At 37.6% G+C, this 21,554-nt stretch overlaps 4 protein-coding genes across 5 annotated transcripts; all 4 read right to left on the bottom strand.

Annotated features, from left to right (window-relative positions):
• Positions 1–3,210: 3,210 nt before the first annotated feature.
• LOC122012453 (rootletin-like) lies at positions 3,211–6,632 on the bottom strand. Of its 2 annotated transcripts, XM_042568997.1 has the most exons (4): positions 6,260–6,632; positions 5,012–6,188; positions 3,690–4,795; positions 3,211–3,602 (listed from the first exon to the last, which is right to left on the bottom strand). In XM_042568997.1, exons 2-4 carry the CDS (start codon positions 6,150–6,152, stop codon positions 3,264–3,266), a joined length of 2,586 nt encoding a protein of 861 aa, XP_042424931.1. In that variant the 5' UTR covers positions 6,153–6,188; positions 6,260–6,632; the 3' UTR covers positions 3,211–3,263. The 2 variants fall into 2 exon arrangements, with proteins under 2 accessions (XP_042424931.1, XP_042424930.1); XM_042568996.1 differs by having other exon boundaries at positions 5,012–6,631.
• A 6,560-nt stretch (positions 6,633–13,192) lies between these two features.
• Positions 13,193–13,966, bottom strand: LOC122010513 (E3 ubiquitin protein ligase RIE1-like). Its single transcript, XM_042567047.1, has one exon. The coding sequence runs from the start codon at positions 13,964–13,966 to the stop codon at positions 13,193–13,195; it is 774 nt and encodes a 257-aa protein (XP_042422981.1).
• Positions 13,967–16,940: 2,974 nt separating this feature from the next.
• LOC122012450 lies at positions 16,941–17,580 on the bottom strand. The gene is made up of 2 exons (XM_042568994.1): positions 17,239–17,580; positions 16,941–17,153 (listed from the first exon to the last, which is right to left on the bottom strand). Exons 1-2 carry the CDS (start codon positions 17,530–17,532, stop codon positions 17,010–17,012), a joined length of 438 nt encoding a protein of 145 aa, XP_042424928.1. The 5' UTR covers positions 17,533–17,580; the 3' UTR covers positions 16,941–17,009.
• Positions 17,581–18,427: 847 nt separating this feature from the next.
• Positions 18,428–20,522, bottom strand: LOC122012449. Its single transcript, XM_042568993.1, has 2 exons — positions 19,543–20,522; positions 18,428–18,650 (listed from the first exon to the last, which is right to left on the bottom strand). Exon 1 carries the CDS (start codon positions 20,272–20,274, stop codon positions 19,603–19,605), a length of 672 nt encoding a protein of 223 aa, XP_042424927.1. The 5' UTR covers positions 20,275–20,522; the 3' UTR covers positions 18,428–18,650; positions 19,543–19,602.
• Between the last annotated feature and the right edge of the window lie 1,032 nt (positions 20,523–21,554).

Here is a 21,554-nt window from a genome sequence, read left to right as displayed (position 1 = left end):
AAATTTAAGAAAAATAAAATATAAAAGAAAATTTATTTAGAAGGCCTAAATATGGACCTAACGATCTCAGAATTTCATGAAACAAGTTTCTATGGATTTCTAATTTTCTCATGATCTTAAAAATATCTTTATCCATAATTTTAACATAATATATTAAATGCGGTGAATTTTTTATTATGAATTTGGTCAAATTCGGGTTAAAAAAATCACCATACTAAATATATGAGGTTAAAATTTTGGATGAGGATATTTTTAAGATCATGAGAAAATTAGGAACTCATAGAAACTTGTTTCATGAAATTCTGAGATCGTTAGGTCCATATATAGGCCTTCCAAATAAATTTTCTTTTATATTTTATTTTTTTAAATTTGGGACGAATTCCAGATTCGTCCCAAAATCTGGGACGAATCCAGTAATTCGTCCCAAATTTTAGGACGAATTCCTGGATTCGTCCCAAATTTTGGGACGAATCCAGGATTCGTCCCAAATTTAAGAAAAATAAAAATTAAAAGAAAAATCATTCGGAAGGCCTATATATGGACCTAACGATCTCGGAATTTCATGAAACAAGTTTCTTTGGGTTCCTAATTTTCTCATGATCTTAAAAATACCCTCATCCGTACTTTTAATCTCATATATTTAGCGTGGTGATTTTTTAACTCGAATTTGACCTAATTCAGGTAAAAAAACACGAAACACAATATATAATTTTAAAATTAAGGAAGAGGATATATTTATGAATAAGGGAAAATAAGAAACTTATAGACTCTTGTTTCATGAAATTCTGACATTTGTAGATCTATATTTTTAGTTTTAAACACATATTCAAACATGCGTTACACACTAACATACTTAATTAATACTAAACTATCTATGTTTCACTAAATATGGACCTAACGATCTCGGAATTTCATGAAATAAGTTTCTATAGCTTCCTAATTTTCTTATAATCTTAAAAATATATTCATCCATAATTTTAACATATTATATTGAGTGCGGTGAATTTTTTATTACAAATTAGGTCATATTCATGTTAAAAAATCACCACACTTAATTTATTAGGTTAAAATTCAGATTTAGGATATTTTTATGATCATGAGAAAATTAGGAATCCATAGAAACTTGTTTCATGAAATTCCGAGATCATTAGGTACATATTTAGGCCTTCAGAATGATTTTTCTATTATTTTTTATTTTTTTTAAATTTGGGACGAATCCTGGATTCGTCCCAAATTTAAGAAAAATAAAATATAAAAGAAAATTTATTTGGAAGGCCTAAATATGGACCTAACGATCTCGGAATTTCATGAAACAAGTTTCTATGAATTTCTAATTTTCTCATGATCTTAAAAATATCTTTATCCATAATTTTAACATAATATATTAAATGCGGTGAATTTTTTATTATGAATTTGGTCAAATTCGGGTTAAAAAATCACCATACTAAATATATGAGGTTAAAATTTTGGATGAGGATATTTTTAAGATCATGATAAAATTAGGAACCCATAGAAACTTGTTTCATGAAATTCCGAGATCGTTAGGTCCATATATAGGCCTTCCAAATAAATTTTCTTTTATTTTTTATTTTTTTAAATTTGGGACGAATTCCATATTCGTCCCAAAATCTGGGACGAATTCCAGATTCGTCCCAAAATCTGGGACGAATCCATAAATTCGTCCCAAATTTTGGGACGAATTCCTGGATTCGTCCCAAATTTTGGGACGAATCCAGGATTCGTCCCAAATTTAAGAAAAATAAAAATTAAAAGAAAAATCATTCGAAGGCCTATATATGGACCTAACGATCTCGGAATTTCATGAAACAAGTTTCTTTGGGTTCCTAATTTTCTCATGATCTTAAAAATACCCTCATCCATACTTTTAATCTCATATATTTAGCGTGGTGATTTTTTAACTCGAATTTGACCTAATTCAGGTAAAAAAACACGAAACACAATATATTATTTTAAAATTAAGGAAGAGGATATATTTATGAATAAGGGAAAATAAGAAACTTATAGACTCTTGTTTCATGAAATTCTGACATTTGTAGATCTATATTTTTAGTTTTAAACACATATTCAAGCATGTGTTAAACGCTAACATACTTAATTAATACTAAACTATCTATGTTTCACTAAATATGGACCTAACTTTCTCGGAATTTCATGAAATAAGTTTCTATAGGTTCCTAATTTTCTTATAATCTTAAAAATATCTTCATCCATAATTTTAACATATTATATTGAGTGCGGTGAATTTTTTATTACAAATTAGGTCATATTCATGTTAAAAAATCACCACACTTAATTTATTAGATTAAATTTCAAATTTAGGATATTTTATGATCATGAGAAAATTAGGAATCCATAGAAACTTGTTTCATGAAATTCCGAGATCATTAGGTCCATATTTATGCCTTCCGAATGATTTTTCTATTATTTTTTAATTTTTTTAAATCTGGGACGAATCCAAGATTCGTCCCAGATTTTGACCCATTTTTTTCATTTTTTTTCTGAAATATATTTCGATTCTGGAACGAACCCTGGATTCGTCCCAGAATCTGGGACGAATTCTAGATTCGTTCCAGAATTTGGGACGAATCCTGGATTTGTCCCAGAATCTGGGACGAATTTTGCAACGAAAATAATGTTCGTTGGGAATTTGCAACGAAAATATTTTGTTGCAGATTTCGTTTCTAATTTGGATCAAATTTTGTGTTTGTCGCCAAAATTGTTGCGATTTTGGGACGAAAATTTTTCGTCCCAAACTTTCGTCCCTAAATTATTGTTTTTTTGTAGTGATTGTCACAACTATAAAATCATAACTACTATACATATCATAACACCTATGATTTTATAAATACAATAACATATTCAATCAGTTTATAATTTAAACGTGAAATTTAAATAAAAGATGATAATGGGAATAATAATGAAAGATAAAAGATAAATGTACCGAATAGCAGAAAGGATGCTATTTAATTAAAAAATAAAGTGGGGAGTCCTGATGATTAAGGAAAAAATGCTTTTTTATTTTTTATCCAAATTTTAATTTTGGAAAATAAAAAAAATGTTTCACTAATTTTCTCTATAGAACTTTTATCCTTTCAAAATGTATCAATTATTATAACAATAATTGTTTAGCTCTTTTTTACATACATATATGACAACAAAATTATTCTGATTTGACCAAACTATTTCAGATCATCACAGAATGCTGATAGCTTAAATGTAGCTTTTAGCATCCGCATTGATTTTCATCTGTGGAGAATCCCATCAAAAGCTAATGTTCCTTCAAGATCTCCAATGATTCGAGAAATTCTAACCTCAAGGCCTCTTTGTACCTCTCTGAAGAGAGTCCTGACAATGTCTGCAAACAACTCTATATTGAAACCAACAGACTCATCCAGTCTTGCAGCAGCAGCATTAAGGGTAGCGCCAAGCCTCGACTGCATCTCCATCAACTTCTGGCCTGTCGCCACTATATACCTCTGAAGCTGAAACGTTTCTTCCAGAAAGCGCGCAAGCGTTTCGCTTTGTTCCTTTGTCCTGCCATTCTGCACGTCTCTGCCGCCTCCTGATTTGTAACACTCGTTCTGCAATTGAAAGAAAACATGAGAGAATGGATTACATTAAACACTTTCTCAGTAAATGTCTAACTATTTCAATTAACAGAAACTTACCATTCTGCTGCACAGGTTGTTAGTCTTTTCTTCAAGAGACTGGTATCGCTTTAGTTGCTTGTTCAGTAAAGATTGCACCAGCAATAAGCCCTGGATCTGCTGCTTGTTCTCATATGTCTCCTTGTCGCTAGACACGTCAGGTGTGCTTGGGTTTTGATCATTATTTGTTATCTGCATCATTGCCGGTGAAGAAGCCAGCTTTTCGAGCACAACCAGCTGCTGTTTTAGCCTTTTGATCTTGTAGGAGACTCCGAGAGCTTGGATATCCATCTTCAAAGAAGTATCCCTTGCAAGGGATGTCTTGATTAACGACAACTTATTTGCAGTTTCAGCTTCTTGCTTGCAGTTAGCGTTGGCTTGAATATTAGCTAGCTCCAAGTTCATCTCTTTCTTTTCAATCTCTTCGCCTGCAGCATTGGAACTGGACACCACAGTCGTGCTCTTTGCTTGGTCTTCAGAAGAACTACTCCCTGAACTTTGTTCTGGGGATGGCATTTCACTGAACCCATCAGTATACTCCCGTGAATTATAATTGGATGGTGATGGTGGCTCAGCTGCATCACTTTTGTTAATCTCTGTGTGTACATTTTCTCTTTCCTCTGTGTCATTGCCAGCATCCAACCCCATTGCCTCGCTGCTCGTCTTTGGGAAATCACCAATCGAATTGGCCATTGAATCATCTGTTTCCTTTTTTTGTTTATTCTTTGTGATCTCTACTTCTGACCAAAGAGCCTGGCAAGCATTAGGTGTGGGGAGATAGTACAGATTGTTTCTTTCTGAGTTCTGAACATGGAGATTAAATTGCTCCTTCAATAATTTGATTTCCTGTTCCTTATCCAACAACCTGGCCTCCAAGTTGACATTTTTTCCCTTCAAATGGGATAAGTTGCCATTCAAGTCTTCAATGTGGGATCTCAGCCTCTTTGTTTCAAGTTCCATACTCAGAAGCTGCCACCGAAAAGCTTCCAACTCCTCATCTTTCTGCCTCAGCTGCTCTGTGAATGCTTCAACCTCTCCACGATGTTTCTGCTCAAGGATGGCTGCATACTTTTCTGTTTCCTTGCGAACCCAATCTTGCAGTTGTTGGTAGTCATCCACAGCCAATGCTAGAAAAGCAAAATGAGAAATTTGGAAGATATGAAAAGACTATATAATTTGCATCGGTGCTGAGAGTGAGAAATACTGAATTTGAGATGGTTAAAATTGCTTGTTAAGTAATCTAAGAATGGCTACATATTATCTGTCTGAAAAGTCTTTCTTAAATGGTTCGATTTGAGAACACTAAACGATAAATTTAATGGGAAGAGCATAATTAGTCATACCAGCATCACCATTCTCATCAAATGAGTAGTAATCAGAGCACTTTAATGCAGTTGTGGAAGATTCTTCTTTCTTATCTTCAGCTTCAAGAAGTAGATTCATGGAGTTATGCCCAAGGGATCCCACTGGCACCAATTCCAGACTCCGATTCCTCAATGATCCTGTGTCCACAGAATGAATGTCCCTGAACTTCTTGTTCCTGGAGGATTCCCACATGTTCCTCCACCTCTCCATCTCCAATTCAGCTTGTTTCTTTTTCGCCTTTGAAAGCTTAACCTCCTTCAGAAGCGTCTGTCTCTCAGCTGCGTCAAGCTTCAATTTCCTCAGCATTGAAGACAAAATCTTGTCTTTTTGCTCGGAATCCCTCTGTATCCTCAAAATCTGTTCTGAAAGCTTATCGATCATAGCAAAAGCTTCCACCTTCTGTTCAAGAGCCTCCTCGAGCTCGTGCCTTGCCACCTCCGCTTGCCGGAGAGTGCGGTTCATCTCGGCGTCCATTTGATGCTGCTTCGAGACTATCTCCGCGAACGCGGTCTTGTGCTTCCAAAGCTCGGCTGAGTGGTCCTGCGCCGCCCTTTTAGCTCTATCAGTCATTTCATCGAGCAACTCGTCGGCCAAGTGTAGCTTCTCCTCCAACTCCTTCCGCTTCCTCGCCTCCGCTTCCAAGGCTTCATCTTTGAGCATCCTCGCCCGGCTTTCTCCTTCAACCCTCTTCTCCAGAGTCGAAATGGCGTCGTCGTGCTTAGACTTGTCAATCTGGAGTCTGTTGGTCAGGGCCTGGATCTGGAAACGGAGGCTCTTCCTCTCCGCGATCCATCGTTGTTCATGGGCAGCGAAGATAGCGACGACCTTCTCGTTTGCCTTGGCGTCCTCCGTTCTCCGCTGCTTCATCTCTTCCACCTCCAAATGAGCCTTCTTTAGCTTCTTCTCCATGGCCTCCCCCCTCGCTTGGGCTCTCTCCACCAGCAAACCCAGCAGCTGAGCACTCCCCTTAAGCATCATCTCCGCTGACCGAGATCCCCATCCGCCATTGACATCAAGAAGCTCCCTCCTCTTCCTCGATACGAGATCAAGGGCAACAAAAGCGCACGAAACTCCAAAGTAGAAGGGATACGCACCCAAAAGCTGCTCATCGCCTCCCATTTCTAAGAATTTTTTCTCTCACGGACAAATTAACAACTACAATCGAGCATAACCAGCATCTCGATGATGAACAAACCAAAAAAAAAGAGGACTTTTGGACAACAAACCTCTTGGAGTTCTTCCACACACTACGATTCAAGGACACCCGACAATCAGAAGCAATCCGAGGCAGTGTACCACTTCATTGTAATCGAAAAGCAGATTTTCTTTATCGGCAACAAACTCTCAGAATTTTGCCTGACAAAAGGAATCGAGAACAACGAGAGCCAGCAGTCAATCAATTAGCTACAACAACTTCACTGTTCCAATAACAAGTTGGTGGTGGCTTTATAATCCCGAAGCGAGGATTTCGGATGCAGAAAGCAAAAGAGATTATGGTGGGCAGCTACATGGGATGAGGATTGCTGGCATGATTGAGAGAAAATGATAAACAATCATGGCAGTGAATTGGCGTACAAGCTTAATTATTCAAAATAAGAATCAAAGAAGAACGAGTGCAAATTTTACGACGTTGCTACGTGCAAAAGAAGTTTAAATTTTGAAAGGTAGTAAAATAAAACTCACCTTTTTTTACAGAAGAATCATTTGTCAGAGGAAAAGGAAGCACTGAAACAGTGGAAAGGATTCCCTGCTTGGCTTTCAGTGAAAAGACCAGGCGGCTCCAACCAAAGACACACAAAAATGTAGTTTTGTTTTATATGAAATTCTAAGTAAATGACCCTGCACAAAATCAGAAAAGTTGCATGTGCTTGCAATCTCAAGACCAAAACTGGATATGTTTTCGATTCTAAATTGTCTTAATTAATCTCATTAATCAAAACTAAGACTGAAATCCACCCGGAAAAAAAGGAACCAATGTTCCTGCTTCTTGTCTGCTCCCTCCCCTTAGATATCTACTCTTGAGAGCTGTAATTGTCTGTAAAGCAGGGAATTGCCCTAGAAAAGTAGGGCAGCCGAACCCAATAAGCTCCCCAACTCATATATTCACGCATCTGATTAACCATTCCTTATATCTTATACATCACGAAGGCACATCAAATGCTTGGTGCCAAGTAAAGGAAAAGAAAGGGCACATGGAGGGAGTGAGCCTTTTGGCGCGTTGTCTTTCTGTAGACGACAATCAAGAAGATTAATGGTGACTTCTAATTTTGATTGAAAAAGACCATAATGGGTGCTTAAATTAGTTTGTAAAGGTTGTCATCCAACAATTATGGATTCTTAAAAGTAAATTAATTATAGACCTCAGGTGGCCGGTCGTCTTTATAATAATGTTTAACTCCTCCGGATTTGTCATTTAAAATATGTTTTCTATCAAATTAAAAAATATATTTAAAAATTCAGCTAAATGTGTTTTCACGTCAATCCAATACTTATCTATTATTTTAACGGTAACGGCGAACACATTTTCATGAATTAGGGTGCATCTTGTCATGAAAAGGAGGGTGTACTTGGATACCCTAGTAATAGGTATCAATTCAAAAAATAATTATTAATAATTAATTCAAGTAAATTTTTGTTTTCTAGGCGCGAATAATAAATGACTGGACTGTTCGCTTACCTGAAGAGCAAGTTGCTATAGCTTTAAATAATGTCAAGGTAGTTTGAAATTAAACTCAATGATTAACCATGCTTTGTCGTTGACTAACGGCAGCGTAAATGCGCGTCAGCAAATCTAGCGGAAACTTGTCGAGGGACACGATCTTTTGTCCGCCTCGAAGAAGCGAATCCAATAGTAATTGTGGGTGCTCTTTTTATGCTATTCCAAAAACCTCCTCAAATATTATTATTATTTTTTAATTTTTACAGTTGAATTAATTATTAGATGTACAAAACTGAACCACGTGAAAAAAAATATCAAGAGGATACATTTAAACAAACAAATAGTCAAGAAAATTATGGAAATTAAAAAATTTAAAAACATCCTCAATTATTTTAATTGTCAAAAGAGAGGAGGAAAATACCTGGAGATTGCTTATGATTTGCTTCATCGCATTGCTCCCTGAAGGACAAGGTCGAAAGCCATGAACAAAACATGCACATATATAAGCTACGCCCATATCTAAACATAATAGTTAATTTTACTTTCTCGACGAGGTGGAACATTATTTGCAATATTTAAACGTCCTTTTCCTTGTGAGTTGGGATTAATCTGTTTAGAATTTGTTAATTGAAGAAAATCAAATGGCTTAATTACAAATGGCAGTCGAAGGCCGGTGGCTTGAACCGGAAGCCATGGAATTGACCAGCGTTAATTCCGACAATAAGCATTTAAGTTTTTTGGTTTAATTTATAATCATTTAATTATCCATGAGAGTCGTAATCTGAAGGGCAAAGGAGGTCTACGGATTAATATCACTGCATTTGGACGATAATTAAATTGCCGCTATGCGATATAATGATGTTGATCCTGAGATAGATTAACGGGGACCATTGGAGATGAGTATATTCACCTTCATGCCACCATGAATTGCATATGCATTTACACTTATTTCGTGGGCAAAAATGAAAAGGATCGTTTCCAATCATAAAAATCATCAAATTGTATTTCTTTTTAATAAAAAATTATTAAAAAGAATATTCCATTATCAAAAAATTTATCCTCAAAATATCCCTTATTCAACATTATTGCTACACCAATTCAATAGTTGTTACAATATGCATAGTTACCGAATGTTATTTTTTTATTGCCAAAGTTATTGCAGTAGTTATCACTAACTGCCACGATACGTAGAGATTACTAAGTAAGGACTATTATAATTATTTTAAAATGATTTTACTTAAGTTAAAATGATTTTGTTGTAATTTAAATAATTTTGACTAAGTTTGTAAGAATATTTGATGTAATAGTACTTAGAGTTTAGTATTTAGGATTTAGGGTTTTAAAATTTAAAATTTAGCCACATGTATAGAAGTTACTCAATAGATGCTATATATATATATATATATATATATATATATATATATATATATATATATATATATATATATATATATATATATATATATAGGGTAGAAAGCTACTTTATAGTTGCAACATGTAAAATCAATTATTTCAATGTTTAGAGTTTAATATTTAGGTTCAATATTTTAAAATTTAGATTTTAATCATAATGTATAGAAGTTATTCGATAATTAATATAATGCATAGAAGTTAGTAACTACCATAAAATTTAGAAACAACTCGATAGTTGCTATATCATATAAAAGCAATTCGGTAATTGTTATAATAAAAAAATCTATTTCACTAAAATCATAAATTCTAAAATTGATTATATCAAAATAACTTTTACCAATTCAGTTAAAATTATTTTAAATTTATTAAATCAATTGAAAACAGTAAGTATTAGTGTCACATGTTATAACAATTATCTATTACTTGTACGCATTGTATCAGTTACTAGCTCTGAAGGATAAAATGTTCTCTGTATAAAATATTGATGAGCCATCCTTTTAACTTTTTTGAAAAAGGAATGCATTTACTTAATTTGTGACTTATATTATTATTATTATTAGTCAATTTAGGGTATTCAGACAACTCTCTCTTATGGTACTGCATTACACATGGAAGCAAGGGATTTTTTAAGACCACCGACTGGCAAGTTAGTTCATATAAATACGTCATTATCAATAGGCCTCTGATCGATTTCTATCAGATGTGAAATGTTTTTATAATTTATATCTCTTCCAGATAATAATCTCTTTCAGATAATAACCACTAATTGACGTAGTTGGTTCGTGTAAATATGTTATTGTCAATAGGTTTGTCAATTTCTATTGTGTACGGAATATCTTCGTGATTTATCTCCTTTCTAGATTGATCTCATTCGGGAGCTGAGAAGAGTGGACCGTCGATGATATGGTGCTAGTGTTGATCGGGAGAAGACTTTGCTAGAGGGAGACGACAATGCTTGACCTTCCTTTTCACAAACAACAATAGGGTTTTTCCGATCCTAGCATTCCAAAGCTCGGGGTCGGTCCCAAGAATATAGTAAGAAGCAGACTAAGTAGCAGATTAGGGAAATACGAGGGACGGGCGTAAGGCACATACCCTAGCCCAAGGGGGCGTCCTCTCGTTTAGCTTGGAGGTGGATCGATGAGCTCCTCGTAACATTGGTCGCAACGGCCTCCTCCTCTTCTTTCTTTCTGATGATGTCATGTATATATAAGATGAATAATACAAGATAATAAATAAAATAATTATCTACAGTGAGTCTCTCTCCTCTTTTCCATTCTTCTTTTAGCATGCAAGACAGATTGTCATCCAGGTACTCACGGTTCGAGCCCTAGCTATGACAAATTTGTAGAAATTTTTCCTCCAAATGGGGCACACAACTAAAGGATGCTGGGCTGCCCGCTACGAGTGTTTCCTGATTTACCATGGTGGCTGATGGGAAACTTCTATGCGGTCGAGCCAGTCACCCCATGTTCGACGTTACCGAGCCTGGTTAATCATTTTTTTTAGCATGCAAGGCAAGACTCTTTATAATATGGGTATTGTTGGAGTTCAATAAAAGTCCCACATTGGAAAGATTTGGTAAAGATCATGGGGTTAAAAGGATGCAAGATATCTCCATTGTCATGAGGCCTTTTGGGGAGAGTCTAAGAGCAAAGTCATGAGGGTCTATGCCCAAAGTGGACAATATCATACCATTATGGAGGTATATGGATAGAGCTGTAAATGAACCAAGAGCTAACGTTAAAACTCTTTTCAATATGCTAAATAAACAATAAAATAAATAAATTTAAATGATCAATCTTAATAACCAATCAAACAATTAAAAATTTCAAACAATCAAACAAACTTGAATTAAGAGCTTGATAACATCTAAATGAACCAAGCTCAAGCCAAACTTGAATTGAGAGCTTAATAACATCTAAACGAACCAAGCTCAAGCCCATAAAAAATAAACCAAGCCAAGCTTGAACATTCATTTCAAAAGCTTGGTTCATTTTAAGCTCGGCTCAACTCGGTTATCTTTATCAAACAAGCTTAAACACCCCAAAACTCGGCTCGACTCGGCTTGTTTACAACCCTATATGTGGACATCCTTTGGGCACAATAAATGGTATCAGAGTCATGGTCCAGATTATATACAATGTGGGGTGTCCTTGAACAAAGTCGAGGGTGGGCCCAGAGTAGGTCAAGGTAACCAGATGCTTGCGGGGAGGTCTAGAGCAGGTCAGGATGATTGGATGAGGCCCAAAGAAGGTTAAGGTGACCGGGTGCGGATGCTTACGGGGAGGCCCAGAACAGATCAGTGTGACCAGATGCTCGCGGGGAGGCCCGGACCATGAGAGTAATTGTGTTCCTTCGTTGGATGCTTGCGGGGAAGCCCATAACAGGTCAGTGTGACCAGATGCTTGCGGGGAGGCTCGAACCATGAGAGAGTTCCGGACCATGAGAGTAATTGTGGTCCTTCATGAGGGGAGGATTGTTGGGGTTCAATCAAAGTCTCACATTGAAAATATTTGGTAAAGATCATTGGGTTAAATGATGCAAGATATCTCTATTGGTATGAGACCTTTTAGGGAGAGCCCAAGAGCAAAGCCATGAGGGCGTAGGCCTAAAGTGGACAATATTATGTCATTGTAGAGATATATAGACATCCTTTAGGCACAACATGCATGTCAAGACAAAATATAGCAGAGGGTAAAGTTACCCATGTCTAAGTGTCAGAGGATCATGTTACCCTTATCTAGGAGTCAGAGGATTCTGTCTAGATAGACATGTTGCCCTTGTCTATGTGTCAGTAGGTAAGACAAAAGGTCGATGGGCCCAGCAGTCTAATGGATTTTTAATGAATTAACTTGGTTATGCTCTGCTCGACTAAGAAGACTGGTCAGTCGGATGTTCTGTTAGGCAGACTGGTTGGCTTGACTCTACTATAATAGGTATGCTAGTTGGTTTTGGAAGAATGAATGGGCAGCCGATCAGATCGGCCAATCGGATCGTCCTTGGCGGGTCGGCCGGTCAGGTCGGTCAAGAAAACTGATCTGCCAACTCAATCGGAAATAAGATGGTACCTCTCTTGACTTTGACTCCAATCAGCATGCTGTTTTGACCTTCTTTACCCCTGTGACAGCTTCAATACTCGCCGTATCATAGACAATGAAGGGCCATCTCGTAGGGACTGTCGAGGCGACGTTTTCATCATTTACTGCCAAAGAGAATTTTTAAGACGAAAAACTCTAAAGTTTAGATGGGCTTAACATAAGTTTAAACTATTTCCCTAGTTGTTTTTACTAACACCCTGTTTGAAAATAACTTAAGTCATGGAATTGAATTGAATTCCATTATGAATTGAATTCCATAAGGAAGTGAATTCAATTCTCATGTTTAGAATGAATTGCAACTTAAGTTATGGAATTCTTATGTTTTACCATTTTATCTTCTCTCTTTTTTCTTTTCTTTTTTTACAAAGAAGAGAGAATGAGAGGAATTCCCTATCTAAATCACACGTAAAGAAGTGTGACTTACTTTTGCCTTGTTTGATGGAATTGGAATTGAATTCCATATCAATTCTTAGCTAAAAAATCATTCCAAAGCATGGAATTCAAATCCAATTCTAAAAGGAATTGAATTCCAAATCATTCCAAACGGGCTGTAACTGTCTCACTTTTCTAAACTCCTTTAAAACTTTTGCTTGAACCTTATTGTTACCCTACGTTTTATTCCCTTTGTACCTTCCAGTTTATGACATTGGCATTAATTTTCTCTACGTCAATTCTGCAGATTTTTATACATAAAGTGCTTGATATTCAGAAGCCAAAAGAAACTAGCATCTTGAAATTGAACTCTGAAATAAGAAAAACCAGACGGAAGCAATTTGTAGACTAACTTTACTAGTCATGAAGTCTCCTGCGTGATATAGATATACAGTTAATCTCAACTAATAATGTGCTTCGTTTAAAAAATGAAACAATTAATAAAATTGTAACTCAACTTTTTCAGAGCAATATGAACGAGGAGAAGGAATTAACTAGTCTTAATTATATGTCTCTTTGCAGTCGTAAATACTCAAATTGGGTTGTGATGGATCCTACTCTGCTTCAGGAAGCAGGAAGCGACAGAGAGGGCAGGAATGACTCCGGCCCAGCCACTTTTTCAAACACGTCTCGTGAAACGCATGGCTACAAGGCATTATCAACACACAAACCTCTACCACGAAATCCTCCAGACAAATCGAGCAGGATCCCTCTTCCATTACGTTCACCGTTCTTAGGCCTTCCACGGACGCAGCAGACGCCGGTCTGGGCCGTCCACCGGAGTCGACATCGTCGATGTCGTCGGAGTCGTCGGAGGCGTACAGCAAACTATACTCTTCCCCAGGCAACGCGAGCCGGAGTTGGTCGATGGGCGAAGAGTCATCGGAGACGAGAATGAGGGACGAGACCTCCACTAGGACTGCGTCTGTTCTGGGCAAGTGACCGAAAACCGTCGAGATGTACCTGCAAAAGGCCGGTGCGAAAAGCACGCGGACAGCAAGCGGCAAGTAATCGGCCGTCGCCTGCATAAACGCAGAGTGTGCTTCCACTTCCCACTCAGAATCCTGCATGGAGAGTCGGAAGGGCTCGCCGACGGCGGAGTCGACGTGCTCGGCGGGGTGCTCGGGCGACGGGGAAGTCCGACGAGAGAAGTCGAACATCAATTGCGGTAGTGCCGTCGGCACCGGCGGACTCTGGCATTCCTGCAGTGAAACTCGAGCCCGCGCCGTGACACGAAGTTCCGCAAAGATTGTCGATATTATCCATGGCGAGAAATACATCAGATCATCGTCAACAGGTGTGGTACTGATCCTGGGCGAAGACGCCATTGATGGATTGAACAAGAATTGGTAAGCAGGGGAATACGAATTTGGTAGGATAAAAATTATAAGCGGCGCAAGAGAATTTATTAACGCTAACAACAATAACAGAATACCTAAAAATTAGACTTTAATTATTTAGGATCTTAACCTAAAATTTAGAATCTAAGAATTAGATTTGGTGGGAGTGAAGATGATGATGAAATAATTAAATAAGAAATTAGTAGAATCAAAATAGCCAGCGATATTGCATCGCGCATAGCAACGGAACACCTAAAATTTAGAGTGCGGGTCTTTAATTAATAATCAAATTTCTAAAAAAATAATTAGGAGAAAAAAATTGGTAACATATATCTCTATCTTCTACTATATAATCATTTATATTTAAATAAATTTTATCTTATTTTATCATAATTAGCCAAGTCTTTTTTAATCTTTCTCGTTTGATTACATATTTGTCTTAATTTCACAGTACATTTATTGATAAGTAAGTATATGTTTGTACTATTTTAAACATATATATCGAAATTTTTTCTCAATAGATGCAACTTTGACTTTTTCTCTAATATCCTTATTTTTTATTTTGTTCATCCTCATATATTCACATATCCACCTTAACATCCTAATTTCTACAACTCTCATCTTCTGCTCATGTGCACGAGTCATATTCCAACATTTAGCGCAATATAATATAGTAGATCTAATCGTCATTTTATAAAACTTCCCTTTAAGTTTCAAAGGTTCTTTACGATCACATAAAAAGTCTAATGTTCTCCTCCATTTCAACCATTCTGCTTGTATTATATATAAAATATCTCTCTCAATCTCTTCATCATTTTACAAAAATGATTCTAAATACTTAAAACTTTCAGTTCTAGACAACTCGTCATCTCCTATTTTAATAATTCACTAAAAAAATAGAGCTTCAGAGACCTAGTTGCGAACTATGCAATGGAAGTTCTAGTAGGGCTAGCCAGTGAAGACCTAGTTGGAAACTAAGCAATGGAAGTCCTAGCGGGGCTATGCAAGGGAAAAATCTAAGTGGATTAAAAGTTGACCGGACAAGTTGGTGATCGAAAGTTCAACCAAAAGTTGGTACGAGATGAAAAGTCCAAGTGTGTCAAGGGTTGACCAGAAACTTGGTGAAGAAGCTCTCGTAGGTCAAGGTTGACTAGATGCTAGACAATGAAAAGTCCCAACGAGTCACAGATGACGCTAGGGTTGGGCAAAGTAACACTAAACTCGGGTAGAGTTAAGGGTTGGACAAACGATTAGGCCCAAGTAATCGTTTAGGAGTTCTTCGCGAGAGTATAAATGGGTGAGGAATCAATTGAGTAAGCGATTGGCTCATGATAATCGATTAAGGCAATCGATTAAGCTGTGTTTCTCTCATGAACAGAAAGCCTGAAATCGATTGGGGAAATCGATTAAGGCTAGGCCAATCAATTGGAAGTAGCCTTCTAGCAAACAGAGGGGTGCTGAATCAATTAGGAATTTGGCCAATCGATTGGTAGAAAGTTGCACGAGAATAAAAAGCATCTGAATCAATTAGGTAATTGATTAAAAGCTACCGAATCGATTGATATAGCTCACTAATTGATTAGATGGATGAAAAAGAGTCGTTCTATAAATTTTGAACGATTAAACTGACGTGATAATCATTGGGGGTAAGCCAATCGATTAAGAGGTGTTAAAGTAACCCTAGAAAAGGGATTTTCATGAAGATTTGAAGAACACTTATTTATGCCAGTTCTTGAGGGTTTGAAAGAGAAATGTTGCTACATTTCCAACCATCAAAAGGCAATCCAAAGTGATTTATTTAATTTGTGATTTATTATTTCCACTTTGAACGTGACCAAGTGTTCTATTTTCTTAAAGAATATATTGACTAATAGAAGGTCATATGCTATCACAAAATTTAATATAATTTTCTCTTCTTCATTTTTCATTCCAAATTCATAATCCCAATGTACCTTCTCATATTCTTTATTTTTTCACTCCGACATGCTCATTTATATTGTCTCATATTAAAATCATTTCATTTGATGGAATATTTTATAATATTTTATCTAGATAATCCTAAAATCTTGATTTGATAGCTTTATCTAATCCTACTTGAGATGCATATATACTAATTACGTTCATAGTTTCTTTCGCCATTACTATATTGAGAGCTATAATTCTATCATTTTTTCTAACTAACGTTATAACTTCATTATTTAACGAACTATCTACAACAATATCTATTATATTTCTTATTTTACTTGTTGTGTGAACTATAACTTAAAACTCAAGTTTTTTTATCATCTTTATTTTCTCACCTACCAATTATGTCTCTTATATACACAAAATATTATCTTTATATATACTACCTCTATTGATTTATCAATGAAAATTCTTATACTTTATGTTCCAAATCTTAAACTATTAATTTTCTATAATATTTGTTCATACGATGTGAAAATTTTCATTTATTTAATATGACATTAAAATTCTTATAGAACTGTAACGATCCTTATTGATATTTTACAGTCTGATACTACAATAAGTTTCTTTCAAGAAACAACTTAATATTAATATAATAATTTAATAAATCTATTCATTAAATATTTATCATAATTTTAATACCGGCCAGAAATCTAACAGAACTCTAACTCTCCTCCCTTATTCAGTTTTGAGTCGGTGACTAATTCGTCATGAGCAAAGTTGATTCGTTCCAAGTATAATTTATACACATTTAGAAACCGCACCCTGGCATCAGGAGCCTTACCCTAAGCCGCACTACACAGTTTGCTCGGCCACCTTCTAACAACAATCAAATTGCTCACGGATACAAGATTTTTTATTTGGATCAACAACACCCAAATCTGCACCTGCCTCCGTCGTTCTCTTCTCGATTATTTTTGTTTGAGCTCAGATTTTAGTAATTCCACTACAGATTCGGATGATGATCGAAGTTTGGATGCAGTACAGAATTCGAAGATATCAACACAACCATGGTACAAATTCATAGTTAAGAACTGACACATACATAGATGGCGATCACAAGTTTTTACACTACTCGTTTGGGGCGATTTCGAGTCTTTGGAATCGCCGCAACCCCGTCCTCTTCCTCTACCAATACGCCTCGATCGTCCTCATCTTCGTCTACATCATCCTCGTCCATTTCCTCCAAGATCGCTTCGTTCATCGCGAGCTTCAAGAAGGGGGCATTGAGAAAATCAAAATAAATTGTCAAATGTCGAACAGGTGGTGGGCGGAGTCACTCGCCTCGTCCTTACCTCATCGAGGAACTTCTCGTCGAGCCTGTCGGCGATGCGCGCGGCCGCGAAGATGGTGCCGACGAGAAGGGAGAGCGGGAGCAGGAACGCGAGGATGAGGCTGTTGGTGCTCGGAGGGCCAGCCCTAACCATCAACCTCCTCCCCCTGATAATTTGGCCAGTTCTCGAGCTGCAGGAAAGAGGAAGGCTTGAGGACTTGACAGGGAAGGAATAATTTCCACAGCGAGCAGCGGCGGGCGCTGGCGAAGACCATGGATTGGCAGCGCTGAGCGTGATGAGGCGTAGAGCAGCCATCGTCGACACTGCTGACTGGTTCAGCAGCCGCTGCCAGGCGCCAGGGCCTCTTAATCACCAACATTGTTGGGCCTTGGGCTCGTCAATTGTGCGGCCTTAGATATGCTTTCGCCAATATGTGTGGTACGAAGGTACTTTCTATAATGATAAAGTAGTTCATTCACTAATTTTAAAAGATTAATTTTTTTTTTTTATTACGATCCCTCACTAAATTCATACGGAGGCCAGCCGACGACCACCCATCACTCGGCGCCCAACAGCCTGACCACTTGCCCACTGTTGGCGATCTTCGGTCATCCGCCCAACTCCAAACTATAACCTAAGGGGACGATGAATCCAAAAAAAGATCACAATCAATTACGACCGAATCATGATCACAATCTGATCGCAATTACAAATAGTCTATCTCCTGATCCACTTTTTTATGGACTAGATGTCTCCGATTCTTGACATGAGTAAATATTATTTTGGATTATCTCATATCCCTTATATAGGAAAGCTAAGGTTGAATAAATTCTCATAATTTATCCCTTCCAAAATTCATGGGATCACCTTGGAGGGGCCATTTGGATTATCTGATATTGGATTATCTCATATCCCATATGAAGACTAAGGCTGAATAAATTCTCATGAGTTATCCCTTTCAAAATACGTGAGATCATCTTGGAGAGACCACTAAATCACAACTGCACCTGTTACCATCAGATTATATCACAAAGTAGTAACCCCGTAGTATAGCTAAGTTGATACTTGGACATAATCCCTATAAAAATTTAGTAGTGCTTTTAAAAGTATACATATGTGTAGTAACCGAAAACAGAACCTTTTATATAATCAGAAACCTTCAGGCTACCTCATGGCCTATGTCATTGTATTTATAACAAATGAGAATCTCTGAAGATAAGCTTGAAAGAATTGAAAATTCAATATGACATCGAGATGCACAAGGTTGAACAATATGGCGACTGAAATTGCAAACTAATTACAGAGCACAACACCCAACAATTGCAGTTAAACTCGTTCATTTAAAATACAAACAGCACAAAATCCAACACAAAAAATATGAGACAGAAAAAAAAAGAATGCAGAATTCTATCTCCACCATGACCAAGTCCCACCTGTAGGGCACCAGTTTAGTAGTCAAATCGCTTGTATAATTTGGCCAAGGAACCACAAATCAAGAACATGTAGAAATAAAAATAATGCCTTGAATCTCAAGAAAACAGGGATGGAAATGAAAGACACAAAGGATAAGATCAGAAGAGCCACCGCAGAAAAAACACTGAAAGAAGCAGAGCCATCTTTTGGATGCAACCTAAAAACTAGCAAAAGCTGACAAAATATGGCCTCAATATTGACAAGACTGTGTCATTGTGCTCTGGGTTATCCACTGTTATTTCCCCAGGACAAAAGAGGACCAAGCATCCTATGAATTTTGAAATCAACTTTTTGAAAGGAACAATTGATTGCATTAATAATTTAGCCATTGAGCATGGGCTATCACACGCCTACAAGATGGCTGCAGAGATTAATAAATAAACATGGAGAAAGTGAGCACAATAATTGAAACTTGGTAGCTTAGATGACTATTCTCTCCTTTAGCAATTAAATTACTCAGCAAACTTGATGAAGCAAAAATGCTAAATCAACTTTGGGCATGAAGTGAAGAGCCATTAATGATTTGGTAATGGTTTCGGTTTGAGCTTTTGAAATATTAAGAAGCTATCAATCTCGAACATTTTTATGATGATTTTCTGTTGAGCATTTCCAAGGAACGGGACTGGGGTCTGGAAGCAATAAATGGTCTTTCTAATGATGGATTTGACAACAAATTGGGAAAGCAAATCACTAAAATCAGGCGAAAGGTTTAGCACATGCAAAGCGACCGCCTAACTTTTTCCCCCTTGTGTTTTTTTTAACAACATGAAGCTGAAGACCACTAGTCGGCAGATTTCTTAGAACCCTATTGATAAGATAAATTATAGAACAAAAGATAGAGTGTTCATTAACCTTCTTTTATTTCTGCAGAAAACACCCTTCTTTTTTCCAGCTCTATCTTTGGCTTTTCGTTCAACTCCAAACTCCCCAAACACTTTCTCCAAGAAAACTCATGAATCTCCTCATTGAGCTCTTGCTCTCATGGCTGTTGTTCTCATCATTATCTTGTTCTTCTTCGTCTTCTAATCGTTCTTCTTCTACTTCTTGTTTTCCCTCTATTTCTTCACCTTCTTCTTCTTCATCATCACCATCACCATGAACACAACCCTCATCGCCCAATCCATCAGTAATATTATCGCCAGCCAAATGACCTCCATCCGCCCCCGGGAACAGTTTTGCTTCCAATTCCAAGCTCTCCTCCCCATCCGCCGCCACAAAGCCGCAGCCTTTCCGCTCTCTTTGCCTCCGGCGGCGCCCGCGAACGCGCTCCTTGCTCTCCAGGGTCTCCTCGACGGCGTCGATGATTCGATGGATGACATGTCTGTTCGGCGACGCGTCCCACCGCGCCCAAAAGCTCTTGTAGCACCCGAAGCAGTCGCACCCCAGCTCCGGGGGATGTGGCCTACGCCTCCGCTGCTCCCTCCACCTACCGCCGCCAGACAGTAAGTAGGCCAGGACCTCCTGCTCCCCCGGCGTCAGAGTCGCCGCCAGGGCCATCACTGCCGCTGGGAGCGCTGCCAGGTGGTCTTGCTGCGCCGGCGCAGGGTGCACCTTCCGCCCCTTCCCGTTTCCGAGCTTCTTCATCTCCCCGCCGCAGAGTAAAGCAAAAAAGGATCAGTTTTTTGAGGGAAGACAAAAGGTAAAGGCGTCTCCTTGCAAGAGTTGGACGTAGAACTGGATATTTGGTGAGCGAGAAAACTGGAAAAGCAGAGGAGAGAGAGCAGATTTAGCTATTTAGTACCAACAGCATTAAAAATGTTGTACTGTTGGTGGTTTTCTTCTCTGAGATGAGGAGTTAATTGTCGGGAGGAATTAATGTAATGACTGCTACTGTACGCTGCCTGTTTGCATTGTGGTTGGTTAAGAAACAGATGTGTGCCACTTACGACGCTTCAATTGGGTCTTTACCTAAAGAGGGTTTGGGTTAGATTTAATATTGGCAAAATCAGGGCATTGAACTAATTTGCTACACAAGTAACGGCACACAAGGCTTTCACTGCCAAATGAAACAGCCAAGGAAATTCTCTTCATATTTCTTAAATAATTTAAAATAAAAAACTAAAATTAGCCAGCCATTTTTATTTTTTAAAAAATCCTAAAATTCACCTCCTCTCTCAATACTATTTGAAGGAGGGACATGTACTAACATATGAAATTATCCCTAAGTTAATCCTCTTCGACTGAAGATTTTTAATCGGACTTCATTCGATTACACAGCTTAGTCCGATTTGAAAGGGACATGTGATGGTACGTGAGTCATTTCCCCGAGCACCCTGCCTTAGTACTCGAATATCAATTTTCCCCTAACATCCACACTTAATTCTCTCACATATCGACTTTCCCCCAAAATACAAATTTAGTGCTTGAATATTAGCTTTCTCTAAGCATCCAGACTTAGTACTCAGATATCAACTCCCCGCTCCCCCGAGCATCCAGATGTAGTACTTAGATATCGATTGTTTGAGTACCATGACTTCTTGCTCAGAGATTGACATCCTTGAGTATCAACGTAATCTGGTACTTGGCGTAAGTTTCCGATAGAATCGTCAATTTAAGTTGGATTCGTTAGGTTGACCCATCTTGTCAAATTATTAAAGCGAATTGGGTTAAAATTTTATCAATTTATTTAAAGTAGATCCAGGTGAGCTGACCTACCTAGGCCCGTGATCCACACAGGTCAACTTACGACGAGCTTGGGTTGGCCCATGAGTTGAGGAAAAAATACTTAAAAATTTAAAATTAAAGTAAAAATCTTAATGACTTCATGTGTTTGGTCTAATCCGTAGCCTGCTGGACTCGCAGGTATATAAATTCCCTTTTGATCATTATGGTGTAAGCTACTGAATTTCAATTGATTTTCCCCC

The sequence above is a fragment of the Zingiber officinale genome, chromosome 8A, assembly GCF_018446385.1.
Source record: "Zingiber officinale cultivar Zhangliang chromosome 8A, Zo_v1.1, whole genome shotgun sequence".
NCBI lineage: Eukaryota > Viridiplantae > Streptophyta > Magnoliopsida > Zingiberales > Zingiberaceae > Zingiber > Zingiber officinale.
The sequence above is the reverse complement of the archived record's forward strand: the minus strand, read 5'-3'. Positions and strand labels throughout refer to the sequence as shown.